This window comes from Amblyraja radiata, chromosome 7 (assembly GCF_010909765.2).
Source record: "Amblyraja radiata isolate CabotCenter1 chromosome 7, sAmbRad1.1.pri, whole genome shotgun sequence".
NCBI classification, from domain to species: domain Eukaryota; kingdom Metazoa; phylum Chordata; class Chondrichthyes; order Rajiformes; family Rajidae; genus Amblyraja; species Amblyraja radiata.
Genome location: NC_045962.1, coordinates 30,491,934 through 30,517,954, shown reverse-complemented (window position 1 = coordinate 30,517,954; position 26,021 = coordinate 30,491,934). Strand labels below are relative to the sequence as shown.

At 41.3% G+C, this 26,021-nt stretch overlaps 1 protein-coding gene and 1 long non-coding RNA gene across 6 annotated transcripts in view; one reads left to right on the top strand and one right to left on the bottom strand.

Moving 5' to 3' along the window:
* The window catches only part of kalrn (kalirin RhoGEF kinase), a 612,442-nt gene that overhangs the window by 309,751 nt on the left and 276,670 nt on the right, over window positions 1–26,021 (top strand). For all 5 annotated transcript variants that reach the window (XM_033024025.1, XM_033024026.1, XM_033024024.1 and 2 more), the window contains exons 10-11: window positions 14,223–14,345; window positions 20,148–20,339. In XM_033024025.1, the coding sequence (XP_032879916.1) occupies window positions 14,223–14,345; window positions 20,148–20,339 (315 nt within the window). The remainder of the gene's footprint in view (window positions 1–14,222; window positions 14,346–20,147; window positions 20,340–26,021) is intronic.
* Window positions 1,558–25,623, bottom strand: LOC116975225. Its single transcript, XR_004412568.1, has 3 exons — window positions 25,613–25,623; window positions 8,098–8,102; window positions 1,558–2,003 (listed from the first exon to the last, which is right to left on the bottom strand). It is a non-coding gene; the product is annotated as an uncharacterized LOC116975225 (long non-coding RNA).

Sequence of the window (26,021 nt, the reverse complement as noted above, 5' to 3'; positions counted from 1 at the left end):
AGGCATTAACCAAAAGTAAATTTAACTGCGCAGTAAATTGCAGACCATTTAAAAATGGTATTACTTCTGGTTGTGTGCAGAGGGATGCAATGCAAAATTGGCAGTAGTTACATGTACTTTTTTATTTGGAGGTCAGCTGCTTTTGCTTATTAAATGTGAAATGCATTTGTTTTGTTTTAGCAACGAGGCGTATGGCACAACTGTGGTTAACAACGCTTGAAATAATACTATCATTAAGAGTGTACAAGGAACTATAAAATATATGGGCTATTAACAATTTGGAAGCTGAAGGCAAAAAGTGGCTTAAGATAAAAATGGTTTTAAAAAATGCAGTTTACATCTGGTCCATTTCACTGATGGATCTTAAAGAGTGAATCATATGTACATAGATTTTTGTAGGCAAGCATGCATTTTGGCTCTGTGGTTTTCTGTTTATTTGGGAAGGTGAGGGGGTGGGAAGGTCAGCTACGGATATGTAGCTTTATGTGGAAGCTGCAATCTATGCTAAAGAAAAGCTATTGTTTTAATTTTGTAAGATTTATTCAGAATAACAAAATATATACAAACCAATACCTGTGCAAAGACTTCGTCATAGAATTATACAGCGTGGAAATAGGCCCTTCATCCCAACTTGTCCACGTCGACCAACATGCCCCATCTACACTAGTCCCACCTGCCTACATTTGGTCCATATCTCTCTGAACCTATCCTATCCATATATCTGTCCAAATGTTTTTTAAACATTGTGATAGTAGTGCTTCAACCTCCCGTGGCCGCTCGTTCCATATAAGGAACAATATATGTGCGTAAAAATGTTGTCCCTCAGGTTCCTATTAAATCTTTTCCCCCTCACCTTAAATCTATGTACTCTGGTTCTCGATTCCCCTACTCACAGTAAAAAACTGTGCCTTTACCCAATCTATCTCTTCATCCATTCTCAGTAGCTGGACATTCAGTAGTATCAGACTCAGTAGTGTTCATACCTGTCTTTAAAGAAACCACCCTTGTCACTCGTGGCTCCCTAGGATGATATCCCTTCCCCTATTTGAGGATTGCCCCCACTGGACTCTGCCTCTCAATGTCCAGCAACGGCAGGATCCAAAATCATGGTCCTCTGAGAGGAAATAAATCATATGCAGTACTTTAAGTTCTAAGAGATTTGCGCAGGCATTTTAGAAGGAATGCGTTGAGGTACAGCTAGTTTGAGAGCTGATGTGGTTAGATTAACCTTCATTTCCGATGAGTGACCCAATTATTTGGCTCCATGAAGATAGATTTTGTAAGGAACGCTGAGTAATTTGTGGTTTATCGCCCTTGAAGTAAACTAACATTGCAACCATATGCACAATACTTGTTGAATTTTCAAAGGAAGCTTCTTCGGAAAGCTCAGCAACCTTCCGATGCTCTTTGCAATTGCAGCATGCAGAGTTATAATTTAGCACTGGGGAGGAGGAAATCATAGGTCCTCATCAAGCACTTCCCACTCCCTGAACAGCACTTTGGGCCTGGTGTGTTCAACACCGTCCTGTGGCGTTTAAGTTGACTGTCTTTTTTTCCCACTGTAGTCTTTATTGCTTTTATGCATACACAAATAAAACACAAATATAACAACGAAACATACAACAATGCAGTGAAACGTACAACAGTGCAGCTTACAATTAATGATGCCGTCTACAGAACTATTTTCTTATTGAAACATATTCCAATAACTTACATTATTGTCAATAAAATTATACAGTATTGATGTCTTTATTTCTATACCTAATCCATTTTTCCCATTTTCTGTTAAACTCGTCTTCTTTCACTCTTAGAGAATATGTCATTTTCTCCATCACAAATATTTTCTGTACTATGTCTAACCATTGTCTAAGTCTGGGTGTGTCCGCTGCAAGCCAGTTTCTTGTAATGGCCTTTCTGCCAGCTGTGAGTAGGATTTTAACCAAGTAATGATCTTCCTTCAGCACCACTGTATTTATATTAACCAGGTATAAAATGGAACACTTCTTGACTTTCAAAGAAGAAGTTGCCACCATTTTGTAAATTCCTTTCCTAAACCCTTTCCTAAGGCAGAGATAGGGTGGATGGTCAGAATCTTTTTCCCAGGGTGGAAATGTCAAAGACCAGAGGGCATAGCTTTATGGTGAGAGAGGCAATGCTTAAAGGATATGTGTGGCGCAAGTTTTTTACACAGAGTGTGTTGAGTGCCTGGAATGCGTGCCATGGGTGGTGGTGGAAGCAGACACGATAATAGTATTTAAGAGGCTTTTAGACAGGCACACGGATATACAGGGAATTAAGGTATATGGATCAGGTGCAGGCAGAGGAGGTTAGTTTAATTAGGCAGCATGTTCAGCAGGGACATTGTGGGCTGATGGGCCTAATCCTGTGGTGTACTTTTCTGTGTTCTATGTCCATCCTTAAGTTTGTGATTCTCTCTGATTTGTCCTCATTGTCAAGACTATCTAAAAATTCAGCATTGAATGTCACATCCGCATAATCATTTGGAAATGATTGTACTTTACTTTAGTTTAGAGAGACCGTGTGGAAACAGGCTCTTTGGCCCACTGAGTCCATGCCGACCAATAATCACCTGTAGACTAGTTCTATCCTACACATTAGGGACAATTTACAGAAGCCAAATTAACCTACAAAACCGCACATCTTTGGAATGTGGGTGGATGCTAGAGCACCCCAAGAAAACTCACGCAGTCACTGGGAGAATGTACAACCACTGTACAGACAACACCTGTAGTCAGGATCGAACCCGGGATTCTGCCGCTGTAAGGCAGCAACTCTACCGCTGTGCCACTGTGCTGCCCTGATCATAGCTATGAGATATGATTGGATATTGATATATCAATATACTGAACGATTGAATGCATGTCAAAGTACGTGACAAGATGATAGAAGGAAATGCAGAGCTATCAATGCCCAATGATTTGCCTTGACACTGATATTTACATTTGTACAACATTTCTAAATTGTGGGTGTGCGATGGGGATGGTGCTGATATCTGAGGCACAAGGGAGGCTGGGCTGAAGCAGACATCTGAAGATAATTCAGGATGTCTGGTTGACTTGGACCACGTCGTGTGGTGGGAATTCGTGGAGATTGTAGTTTTGATTGAGAACATTTTATAGGGGTGCATGGAGTCAGCCAGTATAAGATAAGGAATTCATGGAATCAAGGACTAACAGTTGGAGGTCATTGGCGATTGGGTCTAATTTCCCTGCTCAGCAACAATTAATTATGCCATTGTTGCATGAGACATGCAAATGCAACTCAAAATGAAAACTGCCCAGTTGAATCTCTGGAGTGATACAAAACAGTCCAGAAATGATTGTTTTACATTTCACTCCATGCAAAGTCAATTTTTAATTGCGAAGCATGATCATATTTCCACACCTGAAAGGGTGAGGAGTGGAACTATAAAGCATTATGCCGAGATAACTGAAAGAATGTTGATGGAGGGCAGGGCAGTATAAACCAGGGAAGAAAGATCACAAACATTTTGCAGGCTTGTCGATTTACAGAGGGTCACAAGCATCGACAGTGAAAAGATCATAGGAAAATGAAGCAGAGGAGGTTTATGTTTGTTTTATTGAGGAGCCAGGAACCTTATAGATCAATAAACATGGGCTGGTGAATAATGGTGCTTTGGTATCTGGAGCAGAAATATAGATATGCTGAAGATTTTTGAGAGTGGAGAGAGTATCTAGCCAAGAGAGTATTAAATGTTCAATGGCCTTAAGGCATGAAGTAAGATTTCAATAGCAGATAGAAAGAGGTAGGGACAGAGACAGGGATGTTACGTTCGTGGGAGTAGTTAGCCTTTATAATTGAAAACATATACAGGATAAGAAGCCTGGCTCAGAATCAAAATGTACAGCATTTTGGAATTAGTGTGGAGAATAAAAAAATGAAAGGGGAGGCGAAGGATGATGTTTTTCAGTCTTTCAGCGGTATTTAACCAGAGTAAATGGATAGACCCATCCAACTGCCGAGCAAATAATGTTTGAAAAGGAAATAGGAAAGTCTGCATTCTGTTAGAACTTGAAAATATGAATTATATCAAGAGGGGCAGTGTGAAAGTTCAGAGAAGGTTAAGGGGAGACACCAAAGTTAAGTGTGTGAGGATGTCTGAAATAGGATAATTGGGAAAGGCACTGGGTAAGCAACCCCTTTGCTTCTGAATTGTACAGTGGAGAAGAGCATTTGAGGTAAGTCATGTTGTTGCTAAATCAATGCCTACCATGAGATCAAGAAAGTTGAGGAGTGATAGTCAACATGATCACAGTTTTCATTTGTGCCTTCAATTGGATTTATTTTTGTGACAGTAATGGAAATACAATTGGAGATATTCAATCATGGAGTTGTGGCAAATATAGATATGTGTTTAGAAAGTCACCATACTGCAATCACTTGGAGAGGAAACAAGATTTAGTTTAGGTTATTGTCGTGTGTACCGAGGTACAGTGAAAAGCTTTCTGTTGCATGCTACCCAGTCAGTGGAAAGACTATACATGATTACAATTGAGCCGTCCACAGTGTACAGATGCAGGATAAAGGGAATAACGTATATTGCAAGAAGAAGTTCATAAGAAATAGGAGTAGAATTAAACCATTCCTCCCATCAAGTCTACTACGCCATTTAATCATGGCTGATCTATCTTTCCCTCTCAACGTATGTACGAAGTCCAGTAAAGTCCAATTAACGATAGTCCAAAGATCTCCAAGGAGGTAGATGGTAGCTCAGGACCGTCCTCTAATTGTTGATGGTGAAATGTTGACAGAGGAGTAATAATTTAAAATGTTAGTAAGTGTAAATATGCAGGAAGGATTTGGGTATACCTGGCAGTTCAATGGAAATAGAATCGACAGAGCAGGAGAGTCTTAGGACAAGCTGGGTCAAATAGACATGAAGGGTAAGTCACAAAAGGAGTGGTTTGGGGTGAAAGTTGTAACTTGAGAATCACAGTTTAACCCGTCTAGAAAAGTGCCTCAGGCATAATTGTCTGAAGAACATCCTCACTACAAATCTCATATAAAGAGTCAGGACATACAGGACTGAATTAATAATAATGGTGCAAATGGACTGCCAAATAACATAATTAAGATACAAAATTAATAGAAGTAGCACAGATTATCTGGAAGTCATTGTGGACAAAATGGAATGGAATTAGATGCATCCATAATATATTGATGAATCCCTGGTGCTTGTCATCATAATTTCTTCCATACCCACTGGAAAGATTTTCTTATGGGTGGTCTTTTGATAAAAAGATCCTTGCACCAATTTCTTTCCAGTGAAATGAAAAATATGTCACCGAGTTTGCTGTATACTACCTTGAAACATTACTTGAATTTGTTAATAACATAAAATGATCTTGGAAAATCTCCCTAGGAAATCTGTAAAAAAACAAAAAAAACACTGGATGGCAGTGTAGCCAGCTGACTTTATTTCATATTAAACCTTGGGCAGAGTGAGGCCAAACACAAATTGGAGGAACAGCACCTCATATTTCGCTTGAGCAGCTGACAACCCAGCGGTATGATAATTGATTTATTTAACTTCAAGTAACCCTTGCATCCCTCTCTCTCCATCCCACCCACACGCTAACATTTTTAATAATTTCACTGCCATCCTATTAAGTTTCTCTGTCTGTACAACTCATTATCACCTAGCCAACAGCCAACAATGGACCATTGTGGACTCCACTTTTCCTTGATCATTGTTACTTTTTGGATATCTTTCATTCATTTGTTCTATATCTCCCCATATCACCATCTACAATATATCTCTTTCCCCTGATTCTCAGTCTGAAGAAATGTCACCTATTCCTATTCTCCAGAGATGCTGCCTGACTCGCTAAGTTATTTCAGCTTCGTGTGTCTATCTTCGGTTTAACCAGCATCTGCAGCTTCTTCCTGTACTTACTGTCATCTGATTTCAGTTTGATCATTGGAAGATCAAATAAATAATTGTTAATAAAATTGGGCTCAGTGGGAGAGTTGAGAGTTGCTGAAGAGGATTAGGATCAGTAAGCATCCCACTATATCTAGCCACGAAAGACAATTTTCCAATTGTTATTGTAACATAGATCACCTGCAGTCTTCCTCAAATTCCACACCTTTTATAAGAATTTAAAAGGAACATTGATCTGGAATTTATTCTTTGATCATTCATTTACATAAAAGGCAACTAATAATCCTCATTTTCTTTACAATGATTTTATAAACAATGATGAATTAGATAAGTTGTTGATATAAAAATATAACATTAACCTACTGGCTCTTTAGGATGGAATTCTCTGACAATACTGAATGAATGCTGTGCTATCAGAGATGCTAACTGTGCATTGTCAACCTCTTCATGGGCAGCACAGTGGTGCAGCTGGTAAAGCAGCTGCCTCACAGCGCCAGGACCTAGGTTCGATTGTGACTTTGGATGCTGTCTGTGTGGAGTTGGCATGTTCTCCTCTACACCACGTGGGTTTCCTCCAAATGTTCCGGTTTTGTCCTGCATTCCAAAGATATATGTTTTCTTGCTTAATTAGCCTCTGCATGACCCTAATGTGGTCTAGTGTGTAGGGAGTGGATGTAAAAGTGTGATAACATAGATCTAGTGTGAATGGGTGAACAATGGTTGGCATGGGCCCAAAAGCCTATTTTCATGCTGCATGGTTCAATCAGTAAAGCACCTGTGACACTATGTGATGGGGTTCCCTATGCATCTAACCCTACATTCCCCCTTCAATCAATCTTTACCCCATGGAAATGATAGAACAGAGTATATTCTAACTGAAGGGTTGAAGCGGTATATTCCAACAGTACATAAATCATTAAAATGTGACGGACAGCTACAGAAAATAATCAAAAGGCCGATTAAATTGTAGTCTTTATGTCTGCAGGAAGAAGTTAACCTACAGCTAAAAAAATGTAGCCATACTTTGGGAAAGATATATCAGCCATAGATGGAGAGCAGCAATTGCTAACCAAAATTATATCTTGCTTGGGTTCTTTGGAATTTAGAGGTTTGCAAAAAAGTTTTCAAAATTGAAAAGAGAACATTGAAATGGAAGAAACTGACCAATTGGTCTCTCATACTTGCTCTCATTCAATAACATTATTATATCAGTGCCTGTTCTTTTAATATCCAAAAAACAGTTATTGACTGTCTTGAATATATTCAATCACAGAGAGGAAAGGTTTAATAGGAACCTAAGGGACAGCTTTTTCATACAGAGGATGGTGGGTATATGGAACAAGTTGCCAGGTGGAGGTAGTTGAGGCAGGTACGAGAACTACATTTGAAGACATTTCAACAGGTACATGGAGAGGAAAGGTTTAAAGGGATATGGGCTAAACACGGGCAGGTGGGAGTAGCATAGATGGGGCATCTTGGTCGACATGGGGAAGTTGGGCCGAAGGGCATTTTGCATATTATTGATGTCAGGCTAAACTGTTCTATTGTTCAAAGACAAAGGTGCGGAGGAACTCGGGGTCAGGCAACACCTGTGGAGGGTTTCAGTTTGGGACTCTACTTCAGACTGAGTTTCCCTCCACAGATGCCATCTGACCTGCTGAGTTCCTCCAGTACTTTATTTTTTGCTCAAGTTCTGCACTTTCTTGTGTCTCCTGGTCATGCAGAAAGTAGTTCCCTGATTTCTCTCCTTCCTTGAATAGTAGAACTATATTTTCTACCTTAAAATCGGTGTAAGCTGTTCTAGACTGTTGAAGTCTGAAAGGTATCATCCAGTGATTTCACCATTGCTGTAGCCATCTCATTCAAAAGCAGGCAATCAGGTCCTGGAGATTTATTAACATTTAGTCTCATTCATTTCTCTGATATTATCGTGTTATTACTGTTAAATTCTTTCAACTCAGTCACATTAAATCCCTTGTTCCCCACAATTTCTAGGTTTCCAACCACTTCTGTGAAGACAGATGGCGAATAATAGTTTAATTTCTCAGCATTTCCTCTTCCTCAGTTCCATGTCTGGATGGGATGCACATTATTTTCACTAATCTTTTCCACTTGCACATGTTCACAGCCGCTCTGTTCGTAGATTTCTCTCGGTTATTCTCATATGCTACTATCCCTTTCCTCAACAATTTCTTTGTCCTTCTACAACTGTTAAGGTAGTTCGAAAATACTTCCACTGTCTGGGGAAAACAGTCCAAAGAGTCATTGCATAAAAATTTGAATCAGAACTTTAAGGAATGGTAGTTACCTACACAGGAATGAGGGAAGATTAGAACTTCCATTCGTAAACAGAAATTGATGCTGGTTGAAATGTTTATTTAAAATCTGAGATTAACAGATGTTTATTAACCAAATTTATTGGAAATAAGATGCAACGGGCCGAACGTGGATATAGACCATTGATCTATGGTCATGATGGGTTGAAGGATTCAGTCCTGTTCTTGCATTGTTTTTACGTTCTGTTCCTGAAGATAAAATTATCATAAAAGCGGATTAAGTAATCAATGCTCTGTCAATGTTTATAGACGTCAGCTGCTGGTCAACATAGCCTACTTGTGTGGTCCTTTCTTCATGATTTGGCAAGCCCAGTACATGTTGCAGCCTCCTCCTCAGGGAAAGCTTCTCTAAATTAAAACAGCTGATCCATGGATTAATCCAGCAGTTCAGCTGCAAGGGTGACAAGAACTTGGTAAATTGAGCATGAGCATCTCAGCTTGTGCTGCCTGCAGGAGGAGCTCATGTAGCAGATTATTACAAAAAGAATTACAGTGAAGTGATGTACCTTCTGCCAATCTTCCAGACTCTAATCATAATCCCTATACTGGCAGGAATCGGAGGTGTGCCGCAGTGGCATGCACGTGTGAAAGGATGGTCATGCTTTTTTTAACAACATTGTGCGCTGCACAGCTTCTGCCTCACATCGCCAGAGACCCGGGTTCGATTCGGACCTCATGTGTTGTCTGTGCAGAGTTTGCACGTTCTCCCTGTGACCACGTGGGTTTTTCTCCAGGTACTCTGGTTTCTCCCACATCTCAAATACTTGTGGTGTTGATTGGTTCTTGTAAAATTACCACTAGTGTGTGTGGAGTGGATGGAAAAGTGGGTTATCATTGAACTGGTGTGAATGGGTGATTGGTGGTCGGCATGGGCTCAGTCAACCAAAAGGACGGTTTTCATGCTGTATCTTTCAATCAATCAATCAATATTTTGTCTCTTATCCTTGGTGTGCCTAAATCCAGTATTTCCACCCCAATACCAAACTGGGAGCTCCTTCATCCATTGAAGATTCTATCACCGTCTTCTGAGAGACAGTTGAATAAGGGCAAACATTCCTGGCAGAATCGTGGTTCCGCAGGCTGTTCATAGTTACCATTCCTCTGCATTTCCCCTGTTGAAAATTTGAAATGATCGATATCTAATGTTATCCCACTTTTTAAGAAAGACGGGAGAGAGAAAACAGGGAATTATAGACCAGTTAGCCTGACATCGGTGGTGGGGAAGATGCTGGAGTCAATTATAAAAGATGAGATAGCGGAACATTTGGATAGCTGTAACAGGATCGGTCCGAGTCAGCATGGATTTACGATGGGGAAATCATGCTTGACTAATCTTCTGGACATTGTTGAAGATGTAACTAGGAAAATGGACAAGGGAGAGCCAGTGGATGTAGTGTACCTGGACTTTAGGAAAGCATTTGATAAGGTCCCACAGAGGAGATTAGTGGGCAAAATTAGGGCACATGGTATTGGGGGTAGAGTGCTGACATGGATAGAGAAGTGGTTGGCAGACAGGAAACAAAGAGTAGGGATTAACGGGTCCCTTTCAGAATGGCAGGCAGTGACTAGTCGGGTACCGCATTTGCTCGGTGCTGGGACCGCAGCTATTTACAATATACATCAATGATTTGGATGAAGGGATTCAAAGTAACATTAGCAAATTTGCAGATGACACAAAGCTGGGTGGCAGTGTGAACTGTGAGGAGGATGCTATGAGAATGCAGGGTGACTTGGACAGGTTGGGGGAGTGGGCAGATGCATGGCAGATGAAGTTTAATGTGGATTATGTGAGGTTATCCACTTTGGTAGCAAAAACAGGAAGGCAGATTGCTATCTAAATGGCGTCAAGTTGGGAAAAGGGGAAGTACAACGGTATCTGGGAGTCCTTGTACATCAGTCTATGAAAGTAAGCATGCAGGTACAGCAGGCAGTGAAGAAAGCGAATGGCATGTTGGCCTTTATAACAAGAGGAATCGAATATAGGAGCAAAGAGGTTCTTCTGCAGTTGTACAGAGCCCTAGTGAGACCATACCAGGAGTATTGTGTGCAGTTTTGGTCCCTAATTTGAGGAAGGACATTCTTGCTATTGACGGAGTGCAGCGTAGGTTTACAAGGTTAATTCCTGTGAAGGCGGGACTGTCATATGCTGAGAGAATGGAGCAGCTGGGCTTGTACACTCTGGAGTTTAGAAGGATAAGAGGGGATCTCATTGAAACATACAAGATTGTTAAGGGCTTGGACACGCTAGAGGCAGGAAACATGTTCCCGATGTTGGGGGAGACCAGAACCAGGGGCCACAGATTAAGAATAAGGAGTAAGCCATTTAGAACAGAGGCGAGGATACACTTTTTTTCACAGAGAGTGGTGAGTCTGTGGAATTCTCTGCCTCAGAAGGCTGTGGAGGCAGGTTCGCTGGATGCTTTCAAGAGAGAGCTAGATAGGGCTCTTAAAAATAGCGGAGTCAGGGGATATGGGGAGAAGACAGGAACGGGGTACTGATTAGGGATAATCAGCCATGATCATATTGAATGGCGGCGCTGGCTCGAAGGGCCGAATTACCTACTCCTGCACCTATTGTCTATTATCTATTATCTATTGAATAATTCAAAATGTCTAAATTGTTTATATTTTCTCATGTCATGATGTCATTGCTTGTACTCTATTATCTTCTGCTCTGTGTCTTTTCCTGTGGGAAATTAGTTGAGAGATACAACATGGAAACAGGACCTTCGGCCCATCGATTTCCCCGCTGACCATCGATCACCCATTCCTACTATTTCTATGTTATCCCACTTTTGTATTAGGGGCAATTTACAGAGGTCAATTAACCTACAAACCCGCACGTCTTTGGGATGTGGGAGGAAACCGGAGCACCCGAAGGAAACACGCAGTCACAGGGAGAATATGCAAACTCCACACAGAGAGCACCCAAGGTCAGGATTGAACCCTGGTCTCTGGTGCCGTGAAGCAGAAGCTCTGCCAACAGTGCCACTGGGCTGCCCTAATGAAATGAAAAAAATGACCACAGCAATTGTTAGTATTGATTTTTTTAGAAATTTGTGACCAAAAGCTAACTACACTCAAACATATCATGTAGCAACTCAGTCCGAAAGGGTACAGTAACTTTTATCCAAATGATCTACCATCAGACACTTAAAGCACAAAGCAAAATATTCCATTCAGGCACTAAAATACAGCATAATGTGGTCAGGTTTGATATCTATCAGACACTCATTTCATCTCATGAAGCTGGTGTTTTGAAGAGTATATTAAGCATGTTTTCAAATTAATTACTTTTATTTCAAATTATCTTTGAGATTTTACTCAACTGGGAATTTGAAACAAATACACAAAGTAGGACAAATGTCGCTAGTAAAGAAAAAATTAATGAAACAACCTATCACAAATTATGGCAATAATTGTTGATGAAATAATACTGAATACAAATGTATGATTTGTATGGTACACATGTATGATTTAAAACAATGGTGACATTTAGTTTTATTTATTTATTTAATCAATTATAACTTTAAAAGGTATTTAGACATGTACATGAATAGGAATGCAGGCAAATGGGGCAAAGTCAAGGAAGCACCTCATTTTGCATGGATGAGTTGGGCTAAAGAGCCCACTTCTATGCTGTAAAACTCTATGACCCTATGAATTGTAAGTTTAAAATGAGTTTATCTGTCAAAATTACTTTGTTGCCTTTTGATCCAAAGAAGATGCTAATGGATCATGAGATGGGAACAATATTTTACGTCATTAAAAAAAATCATCTTTGTTCTTTGTCTTGTCATAACTGAATCTACTGAGTTTTGCTGCAATTGCTGGTGTTTCTCAGTAGCAGCACGTTTTGGGATTCCCATTCGAGTTGGAAAGTCCCTGCTCAAAGGTAATGGGTTGAGCCTTGCCCACCATTTTTCCACTGTCATTGTGTCATTAGACTTCAGATAGGGTCTAATAGCAGGGCAGAAATTAGCGGAGATCTCCGCACTCACTCTGGCTAATACTGGTGCAGGATCTGTGAACCTGTACTTTTGGAAGGAGATTTCAGTTTAGTTTAGAGATACAGCGCGGAAACAGGCCCTTCGGCCCACCGAGTCCGCACCGACCAGCGATCCCCGCACATTAACACTATCCTACACACACTAGGGACAATTTACACTTACACCAAGCCAATTAACCTACATACCTGTACGTCTTTGGAGTGTGGGAGGAAACCAAAGATCTCGGAGAAAACCCACGCGGTCACGGGGAGAACGTACAAACTCCGTACAGACAGCACCCGTAGTCGGGATCAAACCCGGGTTTCTGGCGCTGCAAGCGCGTAAGGCAGCAACTCTACCGCTATGCCACCGTGGCCATGGGATTGTAGGCACAGCGATGAAGAAAAGAATAAAGGCAATGTTTTTCAAAATTATATGGGTTAGGTTAAATGATTTTTTGGTATTTGCTTACTACATTGTATTTTTGATCCTTTACTACTACATATTCATGTTTATTTCATTTTCCATTGTTCTTAATTACTTTTGTTGGCAATCAGTCTTGTTTGTTTGGAGTGATGGCAATTCCTGGAACACATCTTTTCCAGTTGTTGTAAGTTAACAGAGGGGTTAAAGAGGCAATTATTGAAAGAGAAAACTTGTAAGGAGGCCAAGTTTAGTGGTAGATCAAATGACTGGGATAAATTCAACAAAGAAAGGCACAAAAGATAATAATGAAAAAGTAAACTATGAGGGCAAACTAGCAAGGAATATAAAAATGGACAATGATTGGCTTCAAGTATATGAAAAGGAAGAGAGAGGTTTACGTGAACATTGGCTTCAAAGAAAAAAGTCTGGGAAGAGTTAAACAGATATTTTACATCAGCCTTTATGGTAGAAGGCACTGTAAATATTTAATTAACGCTGAATAATGCTGGGGAGAAATTAAATATCATAACCTTCATGAGAGACTTGGTATTAGGCAACCACATGGAGTGAAAGGCCTATATGTCTCCTGGCATTAATGGCTTTCAAGCCATGATCCTTAAAGAAGTGTTACCAAGATCACGGATTCATTGGTTATAATTTTGCAGAAATCCACGGATTTGGAAGACGTGACAGGGAATTGGAAATTTGCCAATTTGACTCTCCTATTCAGGCAAAAAGTGGAGGCAAGAAATGAGCAATTATAAGTTGATTAGACGAAACAAGGAAATGCAAATGCTAGTTTACAAAAGAGACAAAATGCTGGAGTAACTCAGCAGGTCAGGCAGCATCCCTGGAGAACATAGATGGGTGACATTTCGGGTCGGGACCCTTCACAAAGGTGACTAAGTTACTGCAGCACTTTGTGTCTTTATAAGTCAATTACCCTGTTGTTGGAAAAGTGTTAGAGTAAATTATTATGGAAAGGGTTATATGGCAACAGCAGGAATGTGGACTTCAGGAATGTTCGATCAGCCGTAGTTCTATTGAGTGGTGGAGTAGCCTTGAGGACCGGAATAGTCTACTCCAGTTCCTACTTGTTATAGTCTTTTAGTGATGTACGGATGATCGGTGGTCAGCGTGGACTTGGTGGCCAAAGGCCCTGTTACCATGCTGCATTTCTAAACTAAAATCATGACAACACTATTCAGTTTTCTGCTTATGAAATATTAAATATTATTGGAGTTTATTGGTCTTAAACAGCATTAATTTATTTCTAAAGAGTTTCAATAGGCACATCATACAATTTTTTAATCACAGACAAGATGTCTCCAAGTCAGCTTTTCACTTGTCAAATTTGTTTTGAGATATCCCTTTTACCAAAAGACAATAAAATAATTGTTGCATTGTACTGACATTTCGTTTGGACCTCAAGGGGTCCAAATGACAATAAATTGAATTGTAATTGTACTGTAATCATTATATATTTTAAAAGTTTGCTTCTGCTGGTTTCCCTGCTGATGTACCATTGTTTTTTTTGTATTTCAGGTTTTGGACTGGATTGAGAACCATGGGGAAGCGTTTTTAAGTAAACACACTGGGGTTGGAAAGTCACTCCATCGAGCTCGCGCTCTCCAGAAGAGGCATGACGATTTTGAAGAAGTAGCCCAGGTCTGAATATTATTTCATTCTCATATCATAATCTTAAATCATTATTTTTGCAAAACTCTCCATGGGATATGTTATTACAGATTAAAGGTCCTAATTTTCTTCCTCAAACTGATGCAATACTTTGTGAAGGAAATGATAAAAAAAATAACAGTGTTTATAGAACACACAGAATCAAAGCAATCAAATTATTTACAATTCAATCAGCACAGACATTTTGGTCCGAAGGACCTGTTCCTGTGCTGTTGCTGTTCTCTGTCCGATAATTCACACAAGCATTTCCTGAACATTGAAGACAACACAGTCTGGCATTCACCTGGTTTAGTTTAGTTTAGAGATACAGCGCGGAAACAGGCCCTTTGGCCCATCAGTTCCACTCCAACCCGTGATCCTCACACACTAACACTATCCACTACCCTACATACATTTGGGAAGATTTATAATTTTACCAAGCCAATTAGCCTACAAACCTGCACGTCTTTGGAGGGTGGGAGGAAACCGAAGCTCCTGGAGAAAACCCACACAGGTCAAGGAGAGAACGTGCAAACTCCATATAGACAAAACCCGTAGTCAGGATTGAACCCGGGTCACTGGCACTGTAAGGCAGTAGCTCTACCGCTGCACCACTATGCCGCCCCTTTGAATAAACTAATTTGTTCATTTTCGATATGTATTTGGATATATTTGAATCCTCAGTTTTCACATCAGTCTTTGAGGACTCATGAAGTTTAATTTGAGCTCTCCATGTGTTTCACAACTTCTGAACATTTAACAAGTCCTGCTTGTGGTCACGTGATTTGGAAATTGACCTTTGACTGTAGTTTTACATTTGGCTGCCAAAGAACAGGATTTCCTGGTATTATTTACAATCATCCCCATAGAAGGCACAATCTTACAAGCTAGATTAAATGTGAGGCACTTTGTGACTAACAGTTCGGACTAAGACATTCGTATCTCTTAGAGCGCAATTCAGAAATTTGCCAAATATGTAATAATTGCCAAATCCTAACAGGATATATATAGTAATTAGCAGGGACCTCAGGAGTATTGATATATAGATCGATCTTGGGATACAAACCCCATGAAAATGCCAATACAGATGGATAAAGTAGTGAAAAAGTGGTACCTGCTTCAGGACGATCCATCTGTATATGCTTCATGTACAGTTTAGTTTAGATTTACAGCATGAAAACAGACCCTTCGGCATACCGAGTCCACGCCAACTAACGATCACACGTTCACACTAGTTCTATCCTACACACTAGGGACAATTTACACAAGCCAATTAACCTTGAAATCTGCACATCTTTGGAATGTGGGAAGAAACTGGAGTATCAAGAAAAAACCCACGAGGTCACAGGGAGAACATGCAAACTCCGAACAGACAGGATTGAACTCGGGTTAATTGTGCTGTAAAGGGCCTGTCCCACTTTCACGACCTAATTCACAACTTTTTTTACTCGAGCACATTTTTCATCATGCTAGAAAAAACGCCCTGACCTCCTTGGTGCCACGAGTACCTACGACTAGCATCACGGCCTGCTACGACCTACCTACGACCGCCTACGACCTCGTGACGACCATGATGCGAGTATGAGTCAAGGGCAAACTCGGCAGAGGTCGTGAATTAGGTCATGAATTAGGTCGTGAAAGTGGGACAGGCCCTTAAGGCAGCAGCTCTACCGCTGCCCCACTGTGGCATTATATGCATCGACATTATGTGTATAAGAATTAGGATGCCAAGTTGCAGTCATATAAAACATCGGTGAGGACACACTCAGTTCCTTATGGAGACACAAGGAACTGCAGATGCTGGTTTACAAAAAGAGGCACAAGATGCTGGAGTAACTTGGCGGTCAGACAGCATCTCTGGAGAACATGGATAAGTGTTGCTTTGGAGAAGCTTCTCCAGAGATGCTTCCTGACCTGCTGAGTTACTCCAGCACTTTGTGTCTTCTTGGACTGCAGGAAGGGTGAGATGGCATTCAAAAGAGTGCAGAAGAGATTTGCCAAGATATTGTCTGGAATGAAAGGCTTTACTTAAAAAGAGAGATGGGATGGGCTGGGTTTATTCTCACTGGAGCGTCAGAGTCTGAGGGATGTCCTGATTGAGGTTTCTTAAATCATGAGGAACGCAGATATGTTAAATATTCAGAATGTTTTTCCCAGGCTAGGGGAATCTAAAACCAGAAAAAATGTAAAGGAGGTTTGGGGGTGAATTTTTTCACATGGAGGACAGTGTTTATATGGAATGAGCTATCAGAGGAAGTAGAAATAGTAACAAATATGGCACATAAAACCATTTGGACATGTACACGCATAGGAAAGAAGAGGAGGATTAAAGGCAAATGGTGAGTTTAGTTAGGATTCCCAATTGGCATGACAAGTTGGGCTGAAAAGTCATTTCTGTGCTGCACTGTTTATGACCCTATAACTTTTGATAGCTCTTTCAGAATGACAATATAATCACTCACTCAGTTTTTCCCATGTGCTTATTACACTTGCCATATTTATAGATTTCTGCTATCTGAAACAGCCGAGGGTTGAAGTACATTTCTAACCTCCCAACTACTCCTGCAAATATCTCTGGCTTTCTATGACACTACCAACTTAGGGACTGTAAAACGTATCAGAATCGATTTCTGTGTCTTCTGTTCCCTTCCAAATGCATCTCAGCACTGTCCTCAATCTCAACGTTATTGGCTGTGAAAAGCATTTCCATCCTCTGCGGATAGGACGTGAACATTTCACACACACCGTTACACATTCCCAGGCTATCTGTGAAGTCAGTTTATTTTTGAACTGCCAGTTTCCATCAAAGCATTGCTACAACACTCATCACCTGTACGTTTGCACTTTTCACCCAGAAAATCCCACTATGTTGCAGCCTAAAACGGCCTGCCTTGCATTAATTTGTATTTGAAATAAACTAGTGTGGCTTTAAGAGTAACTGTGCTGCTGTCTGCATATCTCTCTGTTAATCCCCAAGTGCCTGTGCAAGTGTACTGACTGAGCTACAAATTCAGAGACAGTTTTGCCATCCCCAGGATGGGAAGAAATCTAAAAATGAACTATGGGCTCAAACAACAACTTTTTCCTGCACAATTTTTCCCACCAAGACCAAATGGTAATTCAGAAGATTATCTTTGCTGATTGCAATGTGTTCTGGAGTGGAGCATGGGCTATGCTCATTACAATCCATAGGGGTCTTGATCTAAAGATTTGCTACATGAGGTACATAGAGTCATACAGCATGGCAACAGACCCTTTGGCCCAACATGTCAATGCCAACCAAGATGTGTCAAGTAAGCTTGGTCCATTGGCCCGCATTTGACTCATAACCGTAACGAGTAACAATGAGGCCGCCTACAGGACAGAGGTAGACAACCTGGTGAGCTGGAGCCGTGAGAACAACCTGATCCTCAACGCAGCTAAAACGAAGGAGATGATCCTGGACTTCAGGAGGAGACCGAAGACCTTCGTCCATCAGCCCATCACCATTAATGGCGAGACAGTGGAGGCTGTGCAGAACATCAGGTACCTCGGGGTCAACATCAGCCACGACCTGACCTGGACCGTCAACATCACGGCGACGGCCAAGAAAGGACTTCAAAGGCTTCACTTCCTGAGGTGCTTGAAGAGGGCACGTCTCCCACAACAGCTGCTGGTGAGCTTCTACAGGTCAGCCATCGAGTCAGTTCTTACATACTGCATCACAGTATGGTACTCTGGCTGCACCGCAGAGAACAGGAAAGCTCTCCAACGCGTCATTAAGACTGCTGAGAGGATCACTGGCACCCAGCTCCCCAGTCTGGAGGACATCTACTGGACCCGCTGCATCCGGAGGGTCAAGGGCATCATTAGAGACAGCACACACCCTGGACACTGTCTCTTCACCCTCCTGCCCTCAGGAAGACGATACAGGACACTGAGCGCCCGCACGACAAGACTGAAAAACAGCTTCTACCATAGAGCTGTGACACTACTGAACTCTACCCCCCTCCCACACTGATTCCCCCCCTCTCACACACCCGCCCATACTCCTGTATGTTTATGTTTATAGTCTAAATTTTTTAATAGTTCTTTTTTTAAACGTATTTTTATATTCATATTCCTGTGCAGCTGGAGGATTGCTCCAACAAAATGTCGTTGTCTCGTACAATGACAATAAAGATTATTATTATTATTATTATTATTATAACCCTCAGAACCTTTCCTATCTATGTACATAGCCAAGAGTCTTTTCAATGTTGTTATAGTATCTGTCTCAGCTACTTCCTCTGGCAGCTGGTTCCATATATCCAACACCCTCTCTGAGTGGAAGAGTTGACCCTCAGATTCCGATTAAATCTTTCCCCTCTCACCTTAAACCTATGTCTTCTAGTTCTTGATGTCCCATACGCAGGTAAAAGATTCTGTGCGTTCACTCTCTCTATTCCCCACATGATCCTTCAACCCAACACTCTCGGCTTGAAAGCTGATGTTCCACTGAGTGAACTATTCATGTGTTAGTTGGTGAGAAATGATTTTCTCATATTACAAGAAGTCATGCCAGGCAACTTTCACTTCTCAATGTGAGGTTTGAGATCTAAGCCCTCACGGATGGTCCTAAAAGTATTAACAAAACACAAGAAGCATCTAGATGATTGGCACAAAGTGCTGGAGTAACTCTGCGGGTCAGGCAGCTTCTCTGGAGAATAAGGATAGGTGATGTCTCGGGTTGGAACCCTTCTTCAGACTGCAGAAGTGCTGCCAGACCCACTGAGTTACTCCAGAACTTTGTGTCTATCTTCAGCATAAGCCAGGATCTGCATTTCCTTCCTACACAAGAAGCTACTGAACAGTCGAGCTTCACATGATGCTTATGTCATATGTACAGGAAATAATGCCATACAATTTCATAACCATGACTGATTTACATATACTTTATATAAATACACCACAGTATTTGGGAAATAAAAAACATACTCATTTTTCAAAAAGTATTTTGAAATACAGAAATTGAGAACAGCATTGCGGCACAGTTGGTAGAGATACTAACTCATATGTCAGAGACCCGGTCCTAACCACTGTGCGGAGTATGCACGTTCTCCCTTGTGTTTTCTCCAGGTGCTCTGGTTTCCTGCAGCATCACAAAGACATGTATATTTATAGGTTGTTTGGCCTTTGAGTAGGGAGTGACTGGGAGACGATGATAACATAGAGCTGGTGTGAATGGGTGATTGATGGTTGGATGGACTTGATGGGCCGAAGGGCCTGTTCCCATGCTTTTGCTCTAAACTAAACTAAACTAAACTAGAGCTAAATTAAACTGATTTATGCTAGTATTACGTGTATAAGTCATTTATTTTCATTTTTAAATGGTAACGAGACTCGAGGGAGTAACATTATCTGGTGGATCCAGAACTTTGTGTACTTGTTTGTGCAAATATTTCTGTGTTAAAGACAGAATGCAGGGAAAAGGCTGCAAGAATTAACCAATGTGATTGGTAACACTTGGAGATTCCAAGGATTTCATAGATAAGCTTGCAGTTTCATATTAGTGTACACAGCATTCTGGTGTATTGGGGAATGTTACATTCACAAGATTAAATACTTTTACGGTATCTGCTGTTGACAGTTTAATCTTTACTGGCCACTTTGCCAGATATTTCTTGTTTCTTTTCGCTTTTTTTCTTGGGGGGAATGATGAACGAGAATTGTTTTGGGTTCAATAGATCATTGGTGGGTGTATTGCAGAGACAGTAAACAGCTACAACTTTCAGAAGCTCAACTCCATTTAATTTTCTTCTTATTTCCGACCAGAACACATACACCAATGCTGATAAGTTGCTGGAGGCGGCCGAACAACTGGCCCAGACTGGAGAATGTGATCCTGAAGAAATCTACAAAGCTGCACGGCACTTAGAAGTCCGGATTCAGGATTTTGTTCGAAGGGTGGAGCACAGGAAGCTGCTGCTGGATATGTCAGTGTCATTTCATACACACACAAAAGAGGTAATATACATGGTTTTATTTTGTTATTACCGCTAGCACTCGACTTACCAGAGACACCATCGTAGGGGATGTCTTATAATGCTTGTCTCATGGCAAGAAACTTATAACAGTTCAGAAGGATTTGTAAAATTGGGATTAGTTTAGTTTAGTTGACTATCATGTCTACCGAGGTACAGTGAAATGTTTTTTTCGATGCTTGCTATCTAGTCAGCAGAAAGACAAAACATGATCACAATCAAGCTGCCCACAGTGGACAGATACAGGATAAAGGGAATAACGTTTAGTGCAAGATAAAGTCCAGTAAAATCCGATTAAAGATAGTAAAGACTGCTGGGGTAAATCTTTGATGAAACAACTTTAACCTTTGAACAACGTTGCTTTGTGAGTCCAGCAGATCACCATCAGAAATGTAAATGTTATGTTAACATTTCAATTCTTTGCGTGAACTATTTTTGGCACCAAGTTCATCTTTATGACCTATATATAAAGTCCTGTTGAGTTTTAATAAAAACTGAAAATGCTGGAAACATGCAGCAGGTCAGATTGGCATCTGCGGAAAGAGAAACAGAGTTAATGATTCAGGTCAAAGATTTTTTGAGAGCTGATTTCCTCAACATAAATCTGGGGATTCCCAGCAAAATATTCTCTCTGCTGCGAGACTCCATGGGGAGTATTTCAGTGGAGTATCTCCACAGAAACAGAGTCCACTAACTACCGCCATGTAAGTTCAGGACTTCTTTGTAATATTGATACATCGTTTCACAAATAACACCATCACTGTCAGTTCTGAATTTACGTTATCTCTTCAAAATATAACTGTATTTATAAAAATGACACTTTGCTGATCCGAAAATAACTATTTTGCCATTCTGTAAGATAGAAATATAGTTTCTCATGGTTACTATTTACTATTCAAGTCCATTTATTTTGCTAATGGTAATCTGTGACAATCCCCCTCATTTCATTGAACAAGTTGTGACATTGTTTTTGTCGAGAAGCTCTAGACAGATAGCAACGCTTTTGAGCTCCCGTCTGGTAAGAGTTTGTTCTTTGTGGAAAATTACCAATGATACAAAATATACTGGACATCATACTGTGAGATGTTAAAGTGCACAAAATTATTTAGAACCTCATTCGACTGATAAACTAAATAATGTAAAGTCTGAAATGGATTTAACAAGTTGCAATATTTACGCTACAACATAGTAAATATTCTATCTTCCATTAGCTTGAGTGAGCGAAGAGCAACAACATTTGCATTTACATCGAAGCCTTAACACTGTAAAACAGCCTGAGGTGCTTCACAGGATTTAAGTAAAACTAGACCAAGTGCGGACCCGTTGGGCCGTCCCCCAAGGCAAAATTCCTCCACTGACCTGTAGCCCCCAACTGCGCAGGTGCGGCTGACGGGTTCCCGTTGTGACGCCAGAGATCCTTGTTGTGACACGAGTCATGGCAACCCTCCGCCAACTGCGCAGGCGCGGCCGGCAAGTGGGAGCACGACTGCAACGTTTTTAAAGTTTAAAATGGCAATAACTTGTAAAATTTAAGATCAACTAGACCAAGTGGGACCCGTTGGGTCCCGTCTCCTCAACGAGCGGTTGTGGGAAGTGGGGGCCTGCGGCGTCACACACACACTAACCACCCCCCACACACACACACTAACCGCCCCCCCCCCCCATGATATTATATTAATATTATTCATTCGGTCAGTTCCCCCCATCCCTCACCCTATCCACTCACGCATAGCCCCCAATTGCGCAGGTGTGGCTGGAGGGGGAGGGGGTAAAGAGGGAGGGGGAGGGGGTAGAGAGGGAGAGGGTGAGGAGGGTAGAGAGGGAGGGTAGAGGGAGGGGACGGGGTAGAAAGGGAGGGGGGGTAGAGATTGAGGGGTGGGGGGGCGCACGGCATCACGGGTGGGCTGGTACCTGAACGCAATACTCCACCACTCACCTATAGGTCCCAATACTCACCACTCACCTAGAGAGGGAGGGGGCAGAGAGGGAGAGGATCAATGTGAACGCATCTCACTCTCCCTCTTCAGTTCCCTATTCCCCTCCTCCATCTCCCCATATCCTCCATCTCCCCACCCTCCACCAACCCTCCTCTGCTTCCTCTCCTCACCCCTCACTCCCCCCCTCTCTTTTTCCCCCTCCCCTCCTCCATTACCTTGCATACTCCCTCCCCCTCCTCTTCACCCTCCCTCTTTATCCCCCTCTTCTCCTCCCCTCCCCCACTCCCTCCTTCAACTCGCCCTCATCTTTCCCATAATCTCAGTCAATTGTCTATTGCCTATTGTCTATTGTGAAATGTTTTTTAAATGTTTTGCTAGTACTTGCCTCAACTACTTCCTCCAGCAGCTCGTTCCATATTCCTACCACCATTTGTGTAAAAAAAAGTTGTCCCTCGGGTTTCTATTAAATAGCCCCCTCCCTTACCTTAAACCTATGTCCTCTGGTGCTTGATTTCCCTACTCTGGATAAAAGACTGTGCATTTACCCTATCTATTCCTCTCACGATTTTGTACACTTCTATAAGATGACCCCTCATCCTCTTGCAATCCAAGGAATAGAGTCCCAGCCTCCTCAACCACTCAGGCTCAGGCCCTTGAGTCCTGGCAACATCCTTGTAAATCTTCTCTGCACCCTTTGTACCTTGATAAAATCTTTCTTATAACATGGTGCCCAAATATGAGCATAATACTCAAAATGTGGCTCACCGACATTTAATATAACTGCAACATGACCCCCTACTTCTATACTCAATACTCTGACTAATAAAAGCCTGTGCTGAAAGAACATGTTCTCATGTGCTTAATGTCTTGATGTAATGTGATGTTCCGCTGGCATTCTCACTCACTCAGGCTGATAAGCCTTTCACCTTGCCTTTACTCCCCCAAAACGTATGTTTTGAGCATAAAATTATTGGTTAAAATATTGACATTTTAATGAACAATTAACATGATTATATGGCAGTAAAATCTTCACACTGTGTTTTTGATTTTCTGTTTTTGGATTGAATTCTGTTTTTAATTTGTGTCTCTGTGATGTCTTTTTTACTTGTTCTATTCCGATTATATGTTTTTATTCCGATTACTATGTAAGGTGTCCTTGAGATGTCTGAAAGGCGCCCATTAAATAAAATGTATTATTATTATTATTCTTAAACATTGAAGCCAAACAATTGGGATAATGTTATTGTAACATCTTCACTTAAAGATAGACACAAAAAGCTGGAGTAATTCAGCGAGACAGGCAGCATCTCTGGAGAGAAGGAATCGTAACCCATTCCTTCTCTCCAGAGATGCTGCCTGTCCCGCTGAGTTACTCCAGCTTTTTGTGTCTACAGTTTAAACCAGCATCTGCAGTTCCTTCTTACACATCTCCACTTAAAGACCAGACGGAGGTGCATCGTTCAAACATGATAACTACCAATTATATAAATTAAATTATATCCAGTAAATTAATCATGTTAAGCCCCTGTCCCACTTTCACGACCTAATTGGCGACCTCTGCCGAGTTTGCCCTTGACTCATACTCGCAGCATGGTCGCCACAAGGTCGTAGGAGGTGTTTGTAACTCTTCCTCATGCTCGTGAGTGTCTCCGCGTACTCGTGGCCACAAGTAGGTTGCGGCGTTTTATCCAGTCTGATAAAAAATGTCCACGAGTAAAAAAAAATGTCGGCATGGAAAAAAATTGATACTTTTTACTAGTAGGTAGGTCGTAGGTAGGTCATAGTAGGTCGTGATGGTAGTCGTAGGTAATCGTAGGTAATCATAGCTCGGTAACTGGCCCGAGAAAAAAAATGCAAACATGACATAATTTTATCATGTGATCATTTTCCACTCGTAGCTAGTCGTAGTTGGTCTTAGATGTGGAAGACTGAGGTCGAGGGGGGTCGTAGGAGGTCGTAGACATAGTAGTAGGAGGTCGTAGGAGGTCTTTTACTTTGGCGAGTCAACATGCCCTTGACATTTTTTTCAACTCATCTAGGGTCTTCTAAACTCGTGGATTAGGTCGTCCAAGTGGGACAGGCTCTTTAGGTATTCAGCAACACACCATTTATACAAAATACACCACCTTCATATAAAATAGCTTTGTGTGGATGAGAGATGTTTATAAAATATCATGTCAGTCATCTGTGGAATAACCATTACTGTCAGCTAGAGAATTGTGAAGAAAAGCAGCTAATGGAGTAGATGTACATTTAAGTGAACTATTTAATCACAACATGTACTGACCCTGGACTGACAAACCAGGAACTGATTTTTGTTCCATCTTATTCATCAAACATATTGTTGTATGTATGTTTTAGTAAAGATGATGGAAGTAAGTAGATCAGTTCTGTCCACATTCGTTCTTTCTGAAACTTATCAGTTGTGGAATTGTTTTTTTAACCTTTGTGATGTTGGTGTCCTGCATAAATATGATAGTTAGACACAAAATGCTGGAGTAATACAGCGGAACAGGCAGCATCTCTGGATAGAATGAATGGGGGACCCTTCTGTCTGAAGGTCTGAAGAAGTGTCTCGACCCGAAACGTCACCCATTCCTTCTATCCAGAGATGCTGCCTGTTCCGCTGTGTTACTCCAGCATTTTGTATCTATCTTTGGTGTAAACCATCTGCAGTTCCACCCTGCATAAATATATTTATTTGTCAAGAATCATCAGGGTTCAGCAGAGTGTTCTCTATTAGATCAGCAGAGAAGTCAATTTGGTGCAAAATGAGGAAGTTCAGTTGGCTGTTCCTGAACTAGTGATGGATCTTCAACTAGAATTATTCCCAGTTCTCATCACAACCCAAGGTGGTATAGAGTTAGTGCAGGAAAGTCTAGCTGAATGACAGAATATGCACAAAGGGCAAAATGGCTTTCTTCTATGTCTTATATTTTGTCCTACATATCAGCATATACACTACAAGAGAATCTCACACACACACACACACACACACACACACACACACACACACACACACACACACACACACACACACACACACACACACACACACACACACACAGACAGACAGAGACACACACACACACACACACACACACACAGACACACAAACAGACAGACAGACAGACAGAGACACACACACACACACACACACACACACACACACACACACACACACACACACAATCAGTGTACACATGACACAGGAGAATGCATCAGTTAGTGCTTGTAGTTTCTACTTTCGTGTAGTTTGCCCCTCGACCATGTGGGTTTCTATCTGTGACTACTTTCCACATGTGCTGTTAGGTAAGACCTTCAGACTATCTTCAAGCGGACTTTATTGGACTTTATCTTGCACTAAATGTTACTTCCTTTATCTTGTATCTGTACACTGTGGACGGCTTGATTGTAATCATGTACATTCTTTCCACTGACTGGATAGCACGCAACAAAAAAGCTTTTCACTGTACTTTGGTACATGTGACAATAAGTGAAACTAAACTAAACTAGCTGAAAAAGATTAGGGTGTCAGGGGTTATGGTGAGAAGGCAAGAGAATGGAGAAAGATAGATCAGCCATGATTGAATGGCGGAGTAGACCTGATGGGCCGAATGGCCTATTTCTGCTCCTATAACCTATGAACATGAACATGCAGAGAAATCCACGATCAAACAGTTTGCAGCAAGCCGAGAGAGAGAGAGAAAGAGAGAGAGAGAGAGAGA